At 43.8% G+C, this 16760-nt stretch overlaps 1 protein-coding gene across 1 annotated transcript in view; it reads right to left on the reverse strand.

Moving 5' to 3' along the window:
* exoc4 (exocyst complex component 4) overlaps positions 1-16760 on the reverse strand; it is a 318954-nt gene that overhangs the window by 294440 nt on the left and 7754 nt on the right. Inside the window, 1 exon segment of the mRNA XM_034163907.1 lies at positions 7913-8106. Coding sequence (XP_034019798.1) covers positions 7913-8106 — 194 coding nt within the window.

Genomic DNA, 16760 nt, shown 5'->3' on the forward strand with positions numbered 1-16760 from the left:
GAGATTCTGGCAAACAACCTCCTTCCCTCAGCAAGAGCACTGAAGATGGGTCATGGCTGGGTTTTCAAGCATGACAATGACCCCAAACACACAGCCAAGGCAACTAATGAGGGGCTCTGTAAGAAGCATTTCAAGGTCCTGGAGTGGCCTGGCCAGTCTCCAGACCTGAACTCAATAGAAAATCTTTGGAGGGAGCTGAAACTCCAAACCTGAAAGATTTGGAGAAGATCTGTATGGATGAGTGAACCAAAATCCCTGCTGCAGTGTGTGAAAACTTGGTCAAGAACTACAGGAAACATCTGACCTCTGTAATGGCAGACAAATGTTTCTGTACCAATTGTTAAGATCTGTTTTTCTCAGGGGTCAAATACTTATTTTATGTAATAAAATGCAAATTAATTATTTAAAAATCATACAATGTGATTTACTGGATTTTTTTTAGATTCTGTCTCTCACAGTTGAAGTGTACCTATGATAAAAAATTACAGACCTCTCCATTCTTTGTAGATGGCAAAAACCTGCAAAACTGACAGGGGGTCAAATACTTATTTTCCCCACTGTAGTAATTGGATAGCTGTCCGTGAAACCAGCCCAGGCAGCTTCAATTCCGTTTGGAGGGCATGCCAAGAAAAGGGGGAGGCAAAACTAAAAGCTTTCTTTCCCTTTTCCGTATGAACACAGGGAACAGAAAAACACAAAGTGTCAATCGAGCGTAAGGCAGCGTAAAGCAGTTCTCTGCAAAAAGTGGAAAAATAAGTCGGAACCAGCCCACCAAGTGCCTTATATACCAAAGTCATCCAGTGTGTGAGCCGCATTGCTTCCAAAGAGGACATGCCAGCCTTGGCATAGAGTTTGCAGTGATGGGTAAGGCGGCTACTACCAGTGATAAATAAATCAGAGCAAAATGATACACTGGCGACAAGGACTGCAAATACGTGCTCTTGTTACAACCCCCATTCAATTTGCTGAGGTAAAAATACTGCTTACTAAGATAATGTGGATTCAAAATTGTTGATTATTACAGAAATTAAACAAAATAAAAATAATGGAATCACAGGCATTTCTGCATAAATTTAAACTGTGTATGTAAAGGGACCAATATACCCAGCAATTGTCCAACAAAAACAACCCTCTGTTATAACAAAGCGCCTCAAATTTCTGGGTGGGATTGGCTCTGCTTTCCAATGAGCCATTTATCAAGTCTGATGTCGGAGGTGGAAGCAATTCAGGCCCTTTAAGTTGGGTGGTATAAACACAGTGTGCCTGCTAAGTGACTGGACTGTATGGAGGCTGGCTTGCTCTAAGAGGCAGCCCAATACTGGAAGGCCAGGACCTGTCACTTGCTGATCCTCTGTAATAAATCACTGTACCTCACCAGCCAACCGCCAGCAATTACTGCCCACACGTACATGTGGAAAAAGTACAGAGAACGCTTACACTGAGCACAGCAGCAACAATCACAGAGCCATTTAAAGCTGCTTTGCCGCATTATTCCTAATAAGTAATACCCCCACATCATCAAACTAAAGGGGTCGCTGCCGTCGAGTCATGGTAGCAACACAAATTATTCTCTTAGTGCTGGCAAAACCTACATTATCACTTTAAAGATGAATACTGTCGCACACAAAATGTGGGTGCCATTTTATTTATGTTTTGCTGGTAATTTGCTAGCTGTCACATCTCCTGGTTTGTAAAAACTGTGTCCTGAAAACCACACCAGAATTAAAAAAAATATCAATGGCACCCCATGTGGTTACAGCACTGATCATATCTAAGAGCAGATGCTTCCAGATTCCAGATGAAGGCATTTGTTGCGTTTGTGAGATTAAAGTAGTATGAGGCGTCTGTTGTCTCTTTGGAACTTCTTAGCAAGACAGTACAAACGTAACATACAGTAACAATGAACACACAATTTAATTGGTTTTGTCAGTAACTGGCTTGGGTTGCCAACAGCCTACACAGTCAAGTCCATAAGTATTTGGACAGTGGCACCCCACCCCCCCGCCATTTTGGTTGCATGCCCCTGTAAAACTACCCAACGATAGTTGCACCAAGCTTGTGGCATCAAATTCAAGAAGAGTTGACGCTGCAATTGCTCCCAAAGGTGCGTCAGAGTACTGAGCAAAGAGTCATCAGAATACCCTTTATTCTGCAAGTATCTAGAAAAATACAAGGAATTTGACTCCGGTTTGAACTGTACTCTTTCTGTACAAGCATGTATAAACATACACTAAACACTGGAGTTGAAGACAATTTAATCGTAATCCAAAATTTCGATTAGATGATGATTAGATTATTTAATCTGTTTTTTTCGTAAGATTTAATCTAATCTTATCCAAAATTTTTCCATTTAATCCAAATTTTTGGAATAAAATTTGATTAAAATTACAGTGTTACAAAAGTGCCTTCTGTATACAAGTTGGTATGTTGTCAGCTCAATTCAAGCAAACTTGTCACATCTCAGTCCCTTCACACAACAAAGCCAACCCTTGCAGGTGTCTCAAAACAGGGTGATAGCACAATAAGCGAAGTGCGCATCTCAGGCCGCACGGTGCATTATGGGCAGGCTAAAGTTTTAAGCTACCAACCCACAAGCTATGGCGGTGGAAAGCAGCGAGGAGTGCTGTGATTTGGATCATTTCAACCGCTGGAAAGTTGACGATTTAAAGCGTTTTTGTAAGCTCAGCGGAATGCCTGTTACAACCAGGACTACGTACGGCAGTGGACAGAAATGGAAAGAAGAGCTGGTTGTGCTTGCGTGTGCTGCATCTGTACAGAAAGTACCGTTAGTGCCGACAAAGGAGGAAGAGTGCGCTGCTGTCGAAAATGACCCGTGCTTGTTGATAGTTGGAGAAAAACAAATTTCTGACCCCTTGAAGGCAACTAACGGATGGTTAGACGAAGTCCAGAGACTGAAACTGTGGATAATGCAGAATATTTGCTAAGCAGGGATGAAAAATCGCGACTACGCCGGCTTCATAATGACGACAATGACAGTGAGTCTCACTTATAACCTCTTTGGTGTCACGTTTGTTTTGAAAAGTTGACAGACATACAATGATATGTGCATGCATGCATGCAGTTTGTTTATAGAACATGTCAATTTTATAATATTACGCGCCACGTCATTCATGGCGCGACATTACAGTCGTTGGACCTCAGTGCTGCTTTGTTGGACCTCAGTGCTGCTTTTGATACTGTTGACCATAAAATTTTATTACAGAGATTAGAGCATGTCATAGGTATTAAAGGCATTGCGCTGCGGTGGTTTGAATCATATTTGTCTAATAGATTACAGTTTGTTCATGTAAATGGGGAATCTTCTTCACAGACTAAAGTTAATTATGGAGTTCCACAAGGTTCTGTGCTAGGACCAATTTTATTCACTTTATACATGCTTCCCTTGGGCAGTATTATTAGACGGTATTGCTTAAATTTTCATTGTTACGCAGATGATACCCAGCTTTATCTATCCATGAAGCCAGAGGATACACACCAATTAGCTAAACTGCAGGATTGTCTTACAGACATAAAGACATGGATGACCTCTAATTTCCTGCTTTTAAACTCAGATAAACTGAAGTTATTGTACTTGGCCCCACAAATCTTAGAAGCATGGTGTCTAACCAGATCGTTACTCTGGATGGCATTACCCTGATCTCTAGTAATACTGTGAGAAATCTTGGAGTTATTTTTGATCAGGATATGTCATTCAAAGCGCATATTAAACAAATATGTAGGACTGCCTTTTTGCATTTACGCAATATCTCTAAAATCAGAAAGGTCTTGTCTCAGAGTGATGCTGAAAAACTAATTCATGCATTTATTTCCTCTAGGCTGGACTATTGTAATTCATTATTATCAGGTTGTCCTAAAAGTTCCCTAAAAAGCCTTCAGTTGGTTCAGAATGCTGCAGCTAGAGTACTGACGGGGACTAGCAGGAGAGAGCATATCTCACCCGTGTTGGCCTCCCTTCATTGGCTTCCTGTTAATACTAGAATAGAATTTAAAATTCTTCTTCTTACTTATAAGGTTTTGAATAATCAGGTCCCATCTTATCTTAGGGACCTCGTAGTACCATATTACCCCATTAGAGCGCTTCGCTCTCAGACTGCGGGCTTACTTGTAGTTCCTAGGGTTTGTAAGAGTAGAATGGGAGGCAGAGCCTTCAGCTTTCAGGCTCCTCTCCTGTGGAACCAGCTCCCAATTCAGATCAGGGAGACAGATACCCTCTCTACTTTTAAGATTAGGCTTAAAACTTTCCTTTTCGCTAAGGCTTATAGTTAGGGCTGGATCGGGTGACCCTGGACCATCCCTTGGTTATGTTGCTTTAGACGTAGACTGTGGGGGGGTTCCCATGATGCACTGTTTCTTTCTCTTTTAGCTCCGTATGCATCACTCTGCATTTAATCATTAGTGATCGATCTCTTTTTCCTGGTTCTTTCCCTCAGCCCCAACCAGTCTCAGCAGAAGACTGCCCCTCCCTGAGCCTGGTTCTGCTGGAGGTTTCTTCCTGTTAAAAGGGAGTTTTTCCTCCCACTGTGGCCAAGTGCTTGCTCATAGGGGGTCTTTTTGACCGTTGTTTTTTTTTTTTTTTTTTTTTCATAATTATTGTATGGCCTTGCCTTGCAATGTGGAGCGCCTTGGGGCAACTGTTTGTTGTGATTTGGCGCTATATAAGAAAAAAGTTGATTGATTGATAAGCCGATGCACGAAAACAGCGGCATGGTTTTAGGATATTGACAAAATAAATGTGTGCAAGAAACTTACAGTTATAGTCTGACTTTTACGTCCGTCTGGAACTTTCTTTTCTGTGGCGAAATTGTGTAGAATGAACGGAGGTTCACGACCACATTTCTTCTTCTTTCCGTCTTTGTTTGGACTCGGCGGAGGTTTGCAATCGTGTTTTCAGCCAACTTTCAAGCCTATAAATTCCGTTCAAGCATTTGAAAACAGCACAATGCGCCCCTGTTATTATTGTATGTGTCGCTTAAGGCATAAAGCCTTTGAAACAATCCCTGTAAAAGCCTTAACATTTACAGTCCGCTAATGGTACTGTATACGAAATTCAGTGGGAGCAGTGTGAGTGTGGTAGCTGGGATTTATGCCCCCGTTTGACCCACGCATGCGCAGATGCGATGCACACTTCGCTTATTACCATGTAAACCCATCTCAATTGAGGACAATACCATCTTTCCACCCATCTTCTTGCAACAAAGAAAGCACCTCTCTCCCTCCTATTTACCCAGCAAAAACAAACTACTCAGCTTGTCCATTCCTATCTCCAACAATATCACAATGTCAGGGTGATGACACAAGTGCCATACAAACACCATTTATTAAAGAACAAAAGAGGTCACTTAACTCACCTTCAAATGTAAACATGCATGACAAACTCAACAAAAGATTTCCAGCCCACCTCCCCTGATGTCTCCCCCAGCCCACCAAGAAGTAATCGACTACTTGCATGAACCCCTGTTGTGCATGGACAAGGATCCACTCTCCTAGTGGAAGGTCAACAAGGGCAGGTATCCACACCTGGCCAAGGTAGCCCAGCAATACCTGTGCATCCCTGCCACATCAGCTCCAGTGGAGAGGGTTTTCTCAGTGGCGGGGAAGATCTTCAGGCCTGAGAAGTGTTGCCTCAGTGACTCTGTCTTCCAAGCACTTATGTTTGTAAAGTGCAACTGAAGGAGGTTAGGTTGTGTGAAGAGAGTGATGCTTAGGTTTGAACTGGTTGAATGAGACACTGTATTAGTGGTGACTGAAGACTGTATTATGATGGTGATTATGATCAAGAACTCCCTTGCTTACTAGATGTCAGTTGTGAACTGGTTGAGTGAGACACTCTGACTGTGTTAGTGATAACTGAAGACTGTATGTGATATGTATTATGTAGTAAACTCCCTAATTTATATTCTGAGGTTTCTGTTGTTGAGAACTGATCGTGATGGTGATAATAATTGAAGCCTCCATGTTAAGTAGTTGTTTAAGTGTCGCAATGTTATGTATCTGATGATACTGAAAACTAAATGTAATATGCCTGACTTCTTGTACAGTGTACATATAGTTTACCTTATAATAAATGTTTCAAAATGAAAAATCTGTGTAAGCTTCTTCACATATTTCATCATTCACATACGCACATAGATATCGCGAATAAAGTTTAATCAAGTTTAATCATTTAATCTAATCCAAAAAAAAAATAAATTTAATCTAATCTAATCCAAAATGAATGCCCTTTAATGTAATCAAATTCAATTTCATTTAAATCACTTCAACTCTGCTAAACAGTAAATAATTCACAATAAAAATGTGCAAATAAAATGTGCAATAAAAAATTGTATGCAAAGAAGAAAGGACAAACAGACCAAGTTGTACATGAGGTATATGAATTACTGAGTTGTTTAGTAGGCTAAATTGTTCATCAGCCGTGACAGCCTGTGGAAAGAAACTCTTCCTGTGTGTTGTTGTTGTTTTGAGGTACAGAGCTCTGTAACACTGACCAGAGAGGAGTTTAAACAGTGTGTCCAGGATGTGAGGGGTCTGCTGAGATGTTACCAGCTCACTTCCTGGTATGCAAATACTTGTGTACATGTGATTTCTTAGTTTATTTTTTATTTCTTTTTAAATAAATTTGCAAAAAACAACAAACAATAAAAAAACAACTTTTTTTTAATTGTGTCATTATGGGGTGCTGTGAGTGGAATTTTAAAGGGGGGGGGGGATTATTTACTCCATTTTGGAATAAAGCTGTAACATGACAAAATGTAGAAAAAGTGCTATGAATATTTTCCAGATGCACTGCCCAAATAGATGTCAGAGTTGTACTTGGAACTATCAGGTGTATGGTAACTGCTCAGTCAGCTGTAGATACATTACAGGCTTTGGTATGATCAAGTACAATGTGGCTAACAGCTCCTGTCACCCTGTGGTAGTTATAAGATTGTACAATGTGGCTAACAGCTCCTGTCACCATGTGGTAGTTATAAGATTAACACGTCCAAGTTGCTGAAAACGTCAGGGAATGAAGAAATCATGGTCCAAATTTGAGGCCAACAGATATGTAGGGCTTTAAAATTGTTTTGAGTTGGTGGGGGTCAATCTGAAGCAGCAGGGCACCTTAAAACCAGTCATACCAGAACCGTGGGCCACAGTGAAGACAATCCTTCATTTGTTCCCATGGTCACTGTTATATTCTGTGCATTCTCGGATATAAATTCCATAATGACCACACGGAAAGGTCTATTTCTTAGTATATACTCCAAAGTAGAAGGTATTCACTCATATCTGATTGGTTTTCTCCTTTGGCAAATCAAAGCCTGTAAAAAAATTAACTGATCTTTGAAACATACTACGTATTTAGAAGATTTTCTTTTATGCATTTACCAGTTTTTGAATGTAAAAACAAAAACAAAATAAAACTAACAAGCTCAAATTTAAACAGTTAACACCCTACACCATGACACACACACATCCACTCAAAGCCACGGCCCCCAACAGGAGTCAGGAGGATGAGAGAATGAGTGTGTGTCAGAAGACAGGGTGAAAGAAGCCCTTTTCAGTGAAATAAACTGTTTTATCAATGTTTCCCAATGGTTACGACTGCAACCAATGTGGAAAGCATTTATCTTTTTAAATATGATACTGAATCAAAGATTTGGTGATCATATGACATGATCATATGACATGCTAATGCAATGAGTGCACGCTGTGGCTACCAAACAATTTTTTGTTTTTTTTCCAAGTTCTGAATGTAGCCAGCACACACGGCCTCAGTGGGTAGAAATCCCGACAATACTGAGTAAATAATTGACGATAGCGACATATGTGTCAATATATAAAGACTCATATCAGCCAACGTTACAGGTCAGGCTCTAGTCCAAATACTTATGTCGTGACAGCCACTTACCCTGGAAGACGAACAGCATTTTTGTCCTTGTTCTTGTGTCCCACGCGACTTGTGGACTTGATGTAGAGGTGTCGGTGCAACTCATCAATCAGCACCAGGTGCATGTTCAGTTTCTTGCTATGAAGCTCCAAACGCAGGTCTCCAAGCCCTTCAACCTGCAACAGCGGTCCTTCCAGCGAATCCACAGCTGACACCTGTATCAATGAGACAGAGTCGCTACATACACAAACCAACATGGGTTATCCTGGGCGGGTGCAGCTTACAGATTTTCACACCATCAAGCCACATGAGCAACCGTAAAGGTGTCGGTATCTTTGTTTATTAGCAGCATTCATCACAAAATAATGACCAGGTTTCAACAGTGGGTTTTAACGATATGAATCCCATTAAACACTGACACCTACATGGAGCTAGAAAGACACTCAAATCTACTATTGTTTAGCCTGCAGCAATTCTTCTCCTTTTTCAAGAATTTGCCTTTAGTGCAGCAGATAAGAGAATATTTACAGAGAACTCTTTCACATGGTGATTGAAGCACTAAATTGGCACAAACACCCTTAGACATTCTTTTGAAAAGCAGAGTGTCCACTTGAATATCATAGGCAGCCAGGTAGGGGTAGAATTACACAGGGGTCAAAATTAACCGATGCTCCAATCATAATGAAGCCTATACCACATTATTTGTCTGATCAGAGGTTCCAGAAAACTATAGCATGGACTATCTGTGACTGAATGTTCTAGAGTTATGGGGTAAAAACAGCAAGAATGGTGAGAAAGGTCAATTTCAGTTTGAACAGGGGTCAAAAGTTAAAGTTGCTCAAATTTCAGTAACAAGTGGTGCAAATTATTGGTTGAGCTAATAGAATTAATAAATGGAATAATTTTGACTGTGTTGAGTGCTTGGTTTGCAAAGTAAAGGTTAACCAATGTCGACATCCATTGGATTCTATGACATGTGACATATGCTACCCCGTAACATGATAACTAAGCATGACACATGATGTAAACTATTCCTTTTTAAAACCCTATTAACTCAACCAATAATTTGCATAGATTTTTTTTTTTCCAAAATTAGAGCAACTTTAACTTTTGACCCCTGTTCAAACTGAAATTGACCTTTCTCACCATTCTTGCTGTTTTTACCCCATAAACATTTGGTGACAGATAGTTCAAACTATACCTTTTTGGAATCTCTGTGATCGGACAAATATGTAGTATAGCTTTCAATATGATTGGAGCATCTTTTTAATTTTGACCCCTGTGTAATTCTTCCTTTGGCCCCTACCTGGCTGCCCATTGAACATTCAAGTGGACACCCTGCCTTTTCAAAACAGTAATGTCTAAGGTGTATTGTGTGAAATTTTGTGCTTGTGTCACCATTTGAATGATTTTTTTTTTTTCAGTTATCTGCTGCACTACTCCTAGAATATAATCATGCAAATATGTTTGGGACTGCAGTCAAATCCACAGTAAGGCTCCTTTATGTTTAAGATCTATTTATTTTAAATTTAAATGAGTCTTCCACTTCCACTTTATGTAAAGTAGCACCCTGCAACTCACAATGGCCACAAAGAACAGCGGCACAATTTCATAAGTTGTCATTTTTATTAGAAAATGCTCATAAAAAGGGATTAATATCCACTGATAGCTAGAGTTTATATGTAGTGGTTATTCCAACTACAGAGGGTTAAACAGAATATTCAAAAAAGCGGCGGGGCTGAAACAACACTACCTCAAAAACCACGCTCATTACAATTACTGCACGTACATGAATCAGTCTTAGTATCAAAGTTTCATCCTTTCTCTTCCTACAACCAGCCGTCGCTACAAACTCCATCGTCATTATCACATTTTTACGGAAATAACACAGGAGTTAGTGGGTATTTCAAGGCTGTTATTTGTCAGATTATAGTGCTCTTGAACATATTTGCATTTCCAGGGAAAGCCAGAAGGGAAATGGACAGCGACGGAGAGCCTGCTGGGAAGGGGCTCGGGTCAAGTGTGTGTTGACGCAAATGAGAGGCACAAGATCAGCTAATGCACTGCATGATCCGCCCACTTTAGCTTAACAGAATAACCCAACATGCCTGCAAGCCTATACCATGCACCTCTCAGCTGTGTCTGACTGTACGTGTGCGACTGTAAATAACTCGATGCCCGTGCCTCTGTGTGTGAGAGATAATATCTCATTACAATTGGGCTGGGATGACAGAATAAAGCTGGTTAAAATCATTAGGGGGCCATGGATGACAGATGGAGAGGAGGACTCAGAACAGAGGAGAAGGCAGCTCATCACTAAGTTCTGAAGGGGGAGTTTCAGCAGTCGCATTTGTGTGCAGCTTGTTTTTGTGATTTTAGAAAAACAGTAGGATGAGAGGAGCTCAAAAAAACAAAAAAAAAGAAACAAACAGTTTAGTTTTAATCCAGTACGATGACGCAAAAACAGTTCATCCCTGCTGCCAGAGTACCATCAAAACAATGAGATGGATGTGGACTTCATAATGCAGCATGCACAAGAAAGACTGAGGAGAAAGAAAAAGGAAACAAGAGAAGGCGCAAGCAGACATTAATCTGACAGACAAGTGCAACAGTGACTGACAGCATGATGGGAATAAACACATCACAGAGCCCCCACAGAAGTGGCACAAGCAATAGATGCTGCTGCAGAGAAAAAGACCATCTTGGTGATACTCACTGCAGGCAAATTAAAATAAGGCAGTGCAACACACATCAATCTTTATAAAAGTTACTGTCCATATTCAGATTGAGAATTTTTTTAAAATTATTATTAAATAAAAGCGTAAACTGTCAGCGAGCCATGTAATCCACTTCTGGCTTGTTCACTATAATAGCATTTTTTTTTTTTTTTTGTGGTAATAAATCAACAATCCTTTAAAAAGACCAAAACTGCATGTGTAACAAAAAGTCATTGAATAAGAAGACCTCCTCCAGACATATTTAGCATACTGTACCATTGAAGTCCAAGACATGTTCAGTGACTTGGAAATGTTTATGTATTAATCCCACTGACTTGTCTCAAGAAAACTGGCTGTAAAAGTGATGATTTACTTGTGTTACATTAAAAGGGTGCCATTACTTATGCATCTGTCATTCTGGCTTTGAGGGTTTTTTTTAATTTCATATATGTCATGTTGTTGAGACAGCCCAGTCTCACACTGATTTTTTTTTTTAAATCATACTATTACTAACCCTAGCCCTACCCTTAACAGACATGGGGCCAAATACAAAAGTATTTGTATTTGAAAATACTTAAAATACATTTTTCAGAGTATTTGTATTTTCTGATTTTGAATTCAAAGTATTTGTATTTCAAATACATCGCCGATCCCAAGTATTTCCAAATACTTTTACAAATATTTTTCAAACTTGGGAATCTCTGTGACACCGTGTTGAGACACACCAGAAAAATATAAGCTCCACATTATTGTGATTGAGATACAATAATACAATATGCTGAGATGAGAAGATATGACATTTTATTATTGTTTTGTGATATGGTGGATACAAAAGGATGCAATATTGATGGAAACAGAATATATATTGTGATAGTTTGATTATTGCCTGTGATATTATAATAGTGAATTTGTGATAAAACATTCAATCCTTTACTTATCAATAGTATTTGGTCATGCTATTTTCACAATAAATTGTCACCGGTTTATCAGTTTTTGTGTTGATTTGTTGTTTATAGTTCATAGAAAGTATTTGTATCTGAAATACTCAAAATAAAGTATTTGTATTTGAAAAGTACAAAGTATTTGTATTTAATACAATGCAAAGTATTTGACCCCATGTCTGCCCCTTAAACCCTAACCTAACCTAACCCTTCCCCTAACCATAACCCCCCCAGATCCCCCTGCGTCACTTTTCATTTCGTGCTCCCGTCATAGAATTCAAATGAATTAATGCTCCGGTTCCGAAAATGTGGCACTTTTCGTGACAATATCACGAACCAATAGATGTTATATAACAGCTGAGTGGATCTTTGTCATTTGATTGGAGCTTTGCATGTCACATGACATGGATTATTCGTCCCATTTGTGTTGCATTGCATTTAGAGTGCAGTTTGGTTCCATTTAGAGTGCAAATTTGGTTCCATACGTTTGGTACCACTGCACTCTGTGCGTACGCACACAAAACAAATCCACTGTGCTGTCTGGAGGCTGTTAGCAGGAAGTTAGAATGAAATGCTGGACTAATTTCTGATGTGATTTTTTTTTTTTTTCGCTGCAATGGGGATGTTCAGTCTTTTTTGTACACGCGCATACAAGTACTGACCCGTGTGTGTGAGCGCGCACACGTGGGGCAATGACACAAGCGAGACAACGATTTGACTGAGCTAACTGGCGGTGCTAATTCTTGTAACACACACACACACACACACACACACACACACATTTCGATGTAAGCCGTATGGATGCATGAAGAGCTGTTCAGATGAAAAGCTGAGTGATTTTTGGCTGGACTGAGGAACTACACATAGTCGTTTTTTTTTCATGGAAGTTTGAAGTCAGTGTACAGCATCACTGGACTACATGTCACAATTTGGACTTTAGCAGGTGTGGAACACCAAAATGTAAGTCCCTTTTCTGTTGTTATAAATTAATAAATATCAAATGACAAAGATCTATTTTAGTCGTTATATAATACAAATGATGAATGTTTTAAATTCTTTCAATGGGATGAATATTTCTCGAGGTGAAAGCTCATAAACATTCATTATTTGTATATTTCATAATGCTGAATGACGAAATGCCGTGAGATATGGTAGAGTAGAGATGAAATTTTACTGTGAGTTTAAAGAGCATGATTCTAGACTTTTTTGGATGTACAGAAGTGTTGTGTGGGCCGCTGAAGAGGAGGTACTGCTGGCCCACCACCACAAGAGGGCGCCCTGCCTGGAGTGCGGGCTCCAGGCACCAGAGGGCGCTGCCGCCTTACGGGAGCAGCCAGGGTGACAGCTGTCACCCATCACTGGACACAGCTGTTCCACTCAGCACGGAGGTATATCAGCAGGACGGCGTCTCCACCTCAGTGCCGAGATATCGCCTTGAGATCGGGTAACCTTCTCTGCAAGCATATACTGTATAATCTGATAAAACTTGTTAAACCTTTCCAGGACAGCTGACTACCGAAAGCCTATTGCTTGGATAAGTACTCACCTTCCTGCTTTATTGTGACAAGAGGTGGAGGCGGCTTCTCCCCTCTCCGTTTACTGGGTGCTGTCGCATCCACACCTGTGTGTTTGTGCTCTCTCCCGCCAGCAGTACCGGATCCGACGAGCGGAGGCAGTGGCCACCTGGGAATTCGGGACTTGGCGGTTCCAGTACTTCTGGGTTCGGTGGCAGAGGAGATCTGGGTGGTTCCGTTCGACTAGGACGGACGTCTCCTACCTTCGAGCCTGCCCACACGGCACCAGCAGATTTCGGCTTAAACCCCAAATTATTGATTGTTGTATTGTTGTGCTCGTTTCACAACAGTAAACTTTGTTATTCACCTTTCTCCATTGTCCGTTCATTGCGCCCCCTGTTGTGGGTCCGTGTACCTACACTTTACAACAGGATATCTCGGCCAGCGTCATGGATCCCGAGGGGCGTCAACCGGCTGTTGAACGGCCAATGGAAGAACAGGGCGCGTCGGCGTCTTCGGGAGGGTAATCGGTGAGTTGCAGCGGATCCTCACCGCTTTCACCACTCGGATCGTTTAATGACAGAGCAGCACGTTCTCCTAAACCGCAGGGTGGAGGCTCTCGCAGCACAAGTGGAAGCGCGCCCTCCGGGCGCCGCTGCGGCTCTCCCCTCCCGAGGACCCTGCGCGTGATAGTGACGTTCCACTGGTCGTTCAACGGTCCCTTCCTCCGTACCCAGAAGCTTACATAAGCCCTCCAGAACCGTACGGAGGCTGTGTGGAGACGTGCGCGGATTTTTTGATGCAGTGTTCGCTCGTCTTCGCACAGTGTCCCGTGATGTACGCGACTGACGCTAGCAAAGTAGCTTATGTAAAACCTGCTTCGCGGGGAGGCACGCGCTTGGGCTACAGCGCTCTGAGAGCAGAACTCACGGCTCCTTCATACATACGATGGGTTTGTGCGGAGCTCAGAACGGTGTTCGATCATCCCAATAGAGGAGAGACCGCTTCAACCGTGCTACTGTCAATGAGACAGGGGCGTCGGAGCGCAGCTGCCTATGCAGTCGCCTTCCGCATCGCGGCGGCGAGATCCGGCTGGAGTAGCACTGCCCTCCGCGCCGCCTTTGTAAACGGACTGTCACTGGTCCTAAAAGAGCACCTGGTGGCGAGGACGAACCACGGGACTTAGATGGGCTCATCGATCTAGTCCATACGACTCGACAACCGGCTAGAAGAACGCCGTCGGAACGAGGCGAAGGGCGTGGCCAGGCACGCGTTGTCCCTCTCCCCTTCCGGTTCCGACCGAGCTCCGCCTCCCCACGCTCCTCTGTTCCTGCGCTCCGTGCGCCTACGGCTCCCCCTGCTGACGAAGCTATGGACACGAGCAGGGCACATTTAGGGCACCTGGAGCACAAAGGAGGCGGGCCTACGGAGCTTGTTTTGTTTGTGGCTCGAGTGAGCATCTTGCAAGCGACTGCCCCGAGCGGTTATTAAACTCCACGCACCGCCCCTAGAGACTGGCCAGGGTGGGCCGAGACATTCACGTGGGACACACCCACATTGCCACACGACTCCCAGTCACGATCCTGTATGAGGATTCAACCCTGAAGGCCCCAGCACTGGTGGACACGGGCTCTGAGGGGAATCTGCTAGACAGTAGATGGGCCAGGAGATAGGGCTCCCTCTGGTGGCTCTTACCTCGCCTGTACAGGTTCGGGCACTAGATGGCTCCCTACTCCCACCGATCATGCATAAGACACCTCCAGTAACTCTGGTGTGTCAGGTAACCACCGGGAGGTGATCGAGTTCTTTGTGACTCAGGCCACCTCCCGTGTGGTTCTGGGTTTTCCCTGGATGCTAAAGCACAATCCCCGGATCGATTGGCCGTCCGGGGTAGTGGTACAGTGGAGCGAGACCTGCCATCGGGAGTGTCTAGTTCCTCGGTTCCTCCCGGCTCCCACGCTAAGGAGGAGGTCCGAGTCCGCCCAATCTGAAGCGGTGCCGGCGGAGTACCAGACTCCGCGGACATGTTCAGCAAGGATCTGGCTCTCACGCTTCCTCCCCACCGCCCGTATGATTGTGCCATTGATTTGGTTCCAGGCAGGGAGTTCCCGTCCAGTAGGCTGTACAACCTCGCACGGCCGGAACGCGAATCAATGGAGACCTACATCCGGGACTCATTAGCTGCCGGGTTGATCCGGAATTCCACCTCTCCGATGGGTGCTGGTTTCTTTTTTGTGGGTAAAAAAGATTGGCGGGCTTCGTCCATGCATTGATTACAGGGGGTTGAACGAAATCACGGTTCGCAACCGATACCCGTTGCCCTTGTTGGATTCGGTGTTCACCCCCTTGACATGGAGCCAAAATCTTCACCAAGCTGATCTTAGGAATGCGTATCATTTGGTTCGGATCCGGAAGGGAGACGAATGGAAGACGGCATTTAACACCTCGTTAGGTCATTTTGAGTACCTGGTCATGCCGTTCGGTCTCACTAATGCTCCCGCGACTTTCCAAGCGTTGGTAAACGATGTCTTGCGGGACTTCCTTCACCGGTTCGTCTTCGTGTATCTAGACGATATACTCATCTTTTCCCCGGATCCTGAGACTCATGTCCGGCATGTCCGTCAGGTCCTACAGCGGTTGTTGGAGAACCGCCTGTTTGTGAAAGGCGAGAAGTGTGAGTTCCACCGCACTTCTTTGTCCTTCTTGGGGTTCATCATCTCCTCTAACTCCGTCGCCCCTGATCCGGCCAAGGTTGCGGCGGTGAGAGATTGGCCCCAACCCACAAGCCGTAGGAAGCTGCAACAGTTCCTCGGCTTTGCTAATTTCTACAGGAGGTTCATTAAGGGCTACAGTCAGGTAGTTAGCCCCCTGACAGCCCTGACCTCACCAAAAGTCCCCTTCACCTGGTCGGATCAGTGCGAAGCCGCGTTCAAGGAGTTGAAATGGCGCTTCTCGTCTGCACCAGTTCTGGTGCAGCCCGATCCTAGCCGCCAGTTAGTGGTTGAAGTGGACGTCTCGGACTCAGGGATAGGAGCGGTGCTCTCCCAGAGCGGGAAGACCGATAAGGTCCTTCACCCGTGTGCCTATTTTTCCCGCAGGTTGACCCCCGCCGAACGGAACTATGACGTCGGCAATCGAGAACTCCTTGCGGTGAAAGAGGCCCTCGAAGAGTGGAGACATCTCTTGGAGGGAACAGCCGTGCGGTTTTCACTGACCATCGGAACCTGGAGTACATCAGGACCGCCAAGCGGCTGAACCCCAGGCAAGCCCGCTGGTCACTGTTCTTTGGCCGTTTTGAACTTCCGGATTACCTACCGTCCCGGGAACCAAGAATCAAAGATCGGATGCATTGTCCCGGTTACACGAAGACGAAGTCAAAACGGAACCGTCGGATCCCCCGGATCCCATCATCCCGGAGTCCCGCTATCGTGGCCCGCCCTCACCTGGGACGTGGAGAAGACCGTCCAGGAGGCCCTGACCCTTGACCCGGACCCCGGAACCGGACCAAAGAACAGACTCTACGTCCCAACGGAAGCCAGAGCTGCAGTACTGGACTTCTGTCATGGTTCTAAGCTCTCCTGTCACCCTGGGGTGCAAAGGACCGTGGCAGTCGTTCGGCAGCGCTTCTGGTGGGCGTCCCTGGAGGCCGACGTCCGGGACTACGTCCAGGCCTGTACCACCTGCACCAGGGGCAAGG

This window comes from Thalassophryne amazonica, chromosome 22 (genome assembly GCF_902500255.1).
Source record: "Thalassophryne amazonica chromosome 22, fThaAma1.1, whole genome shotgun sequence".
Lineage (NCBI taxonomy): Eukaryota > Metazoa > Chordata > Actinopteri > Batrachoidiformes > Batrachoididae > Thalassophryne > Thalassophryne amazonica.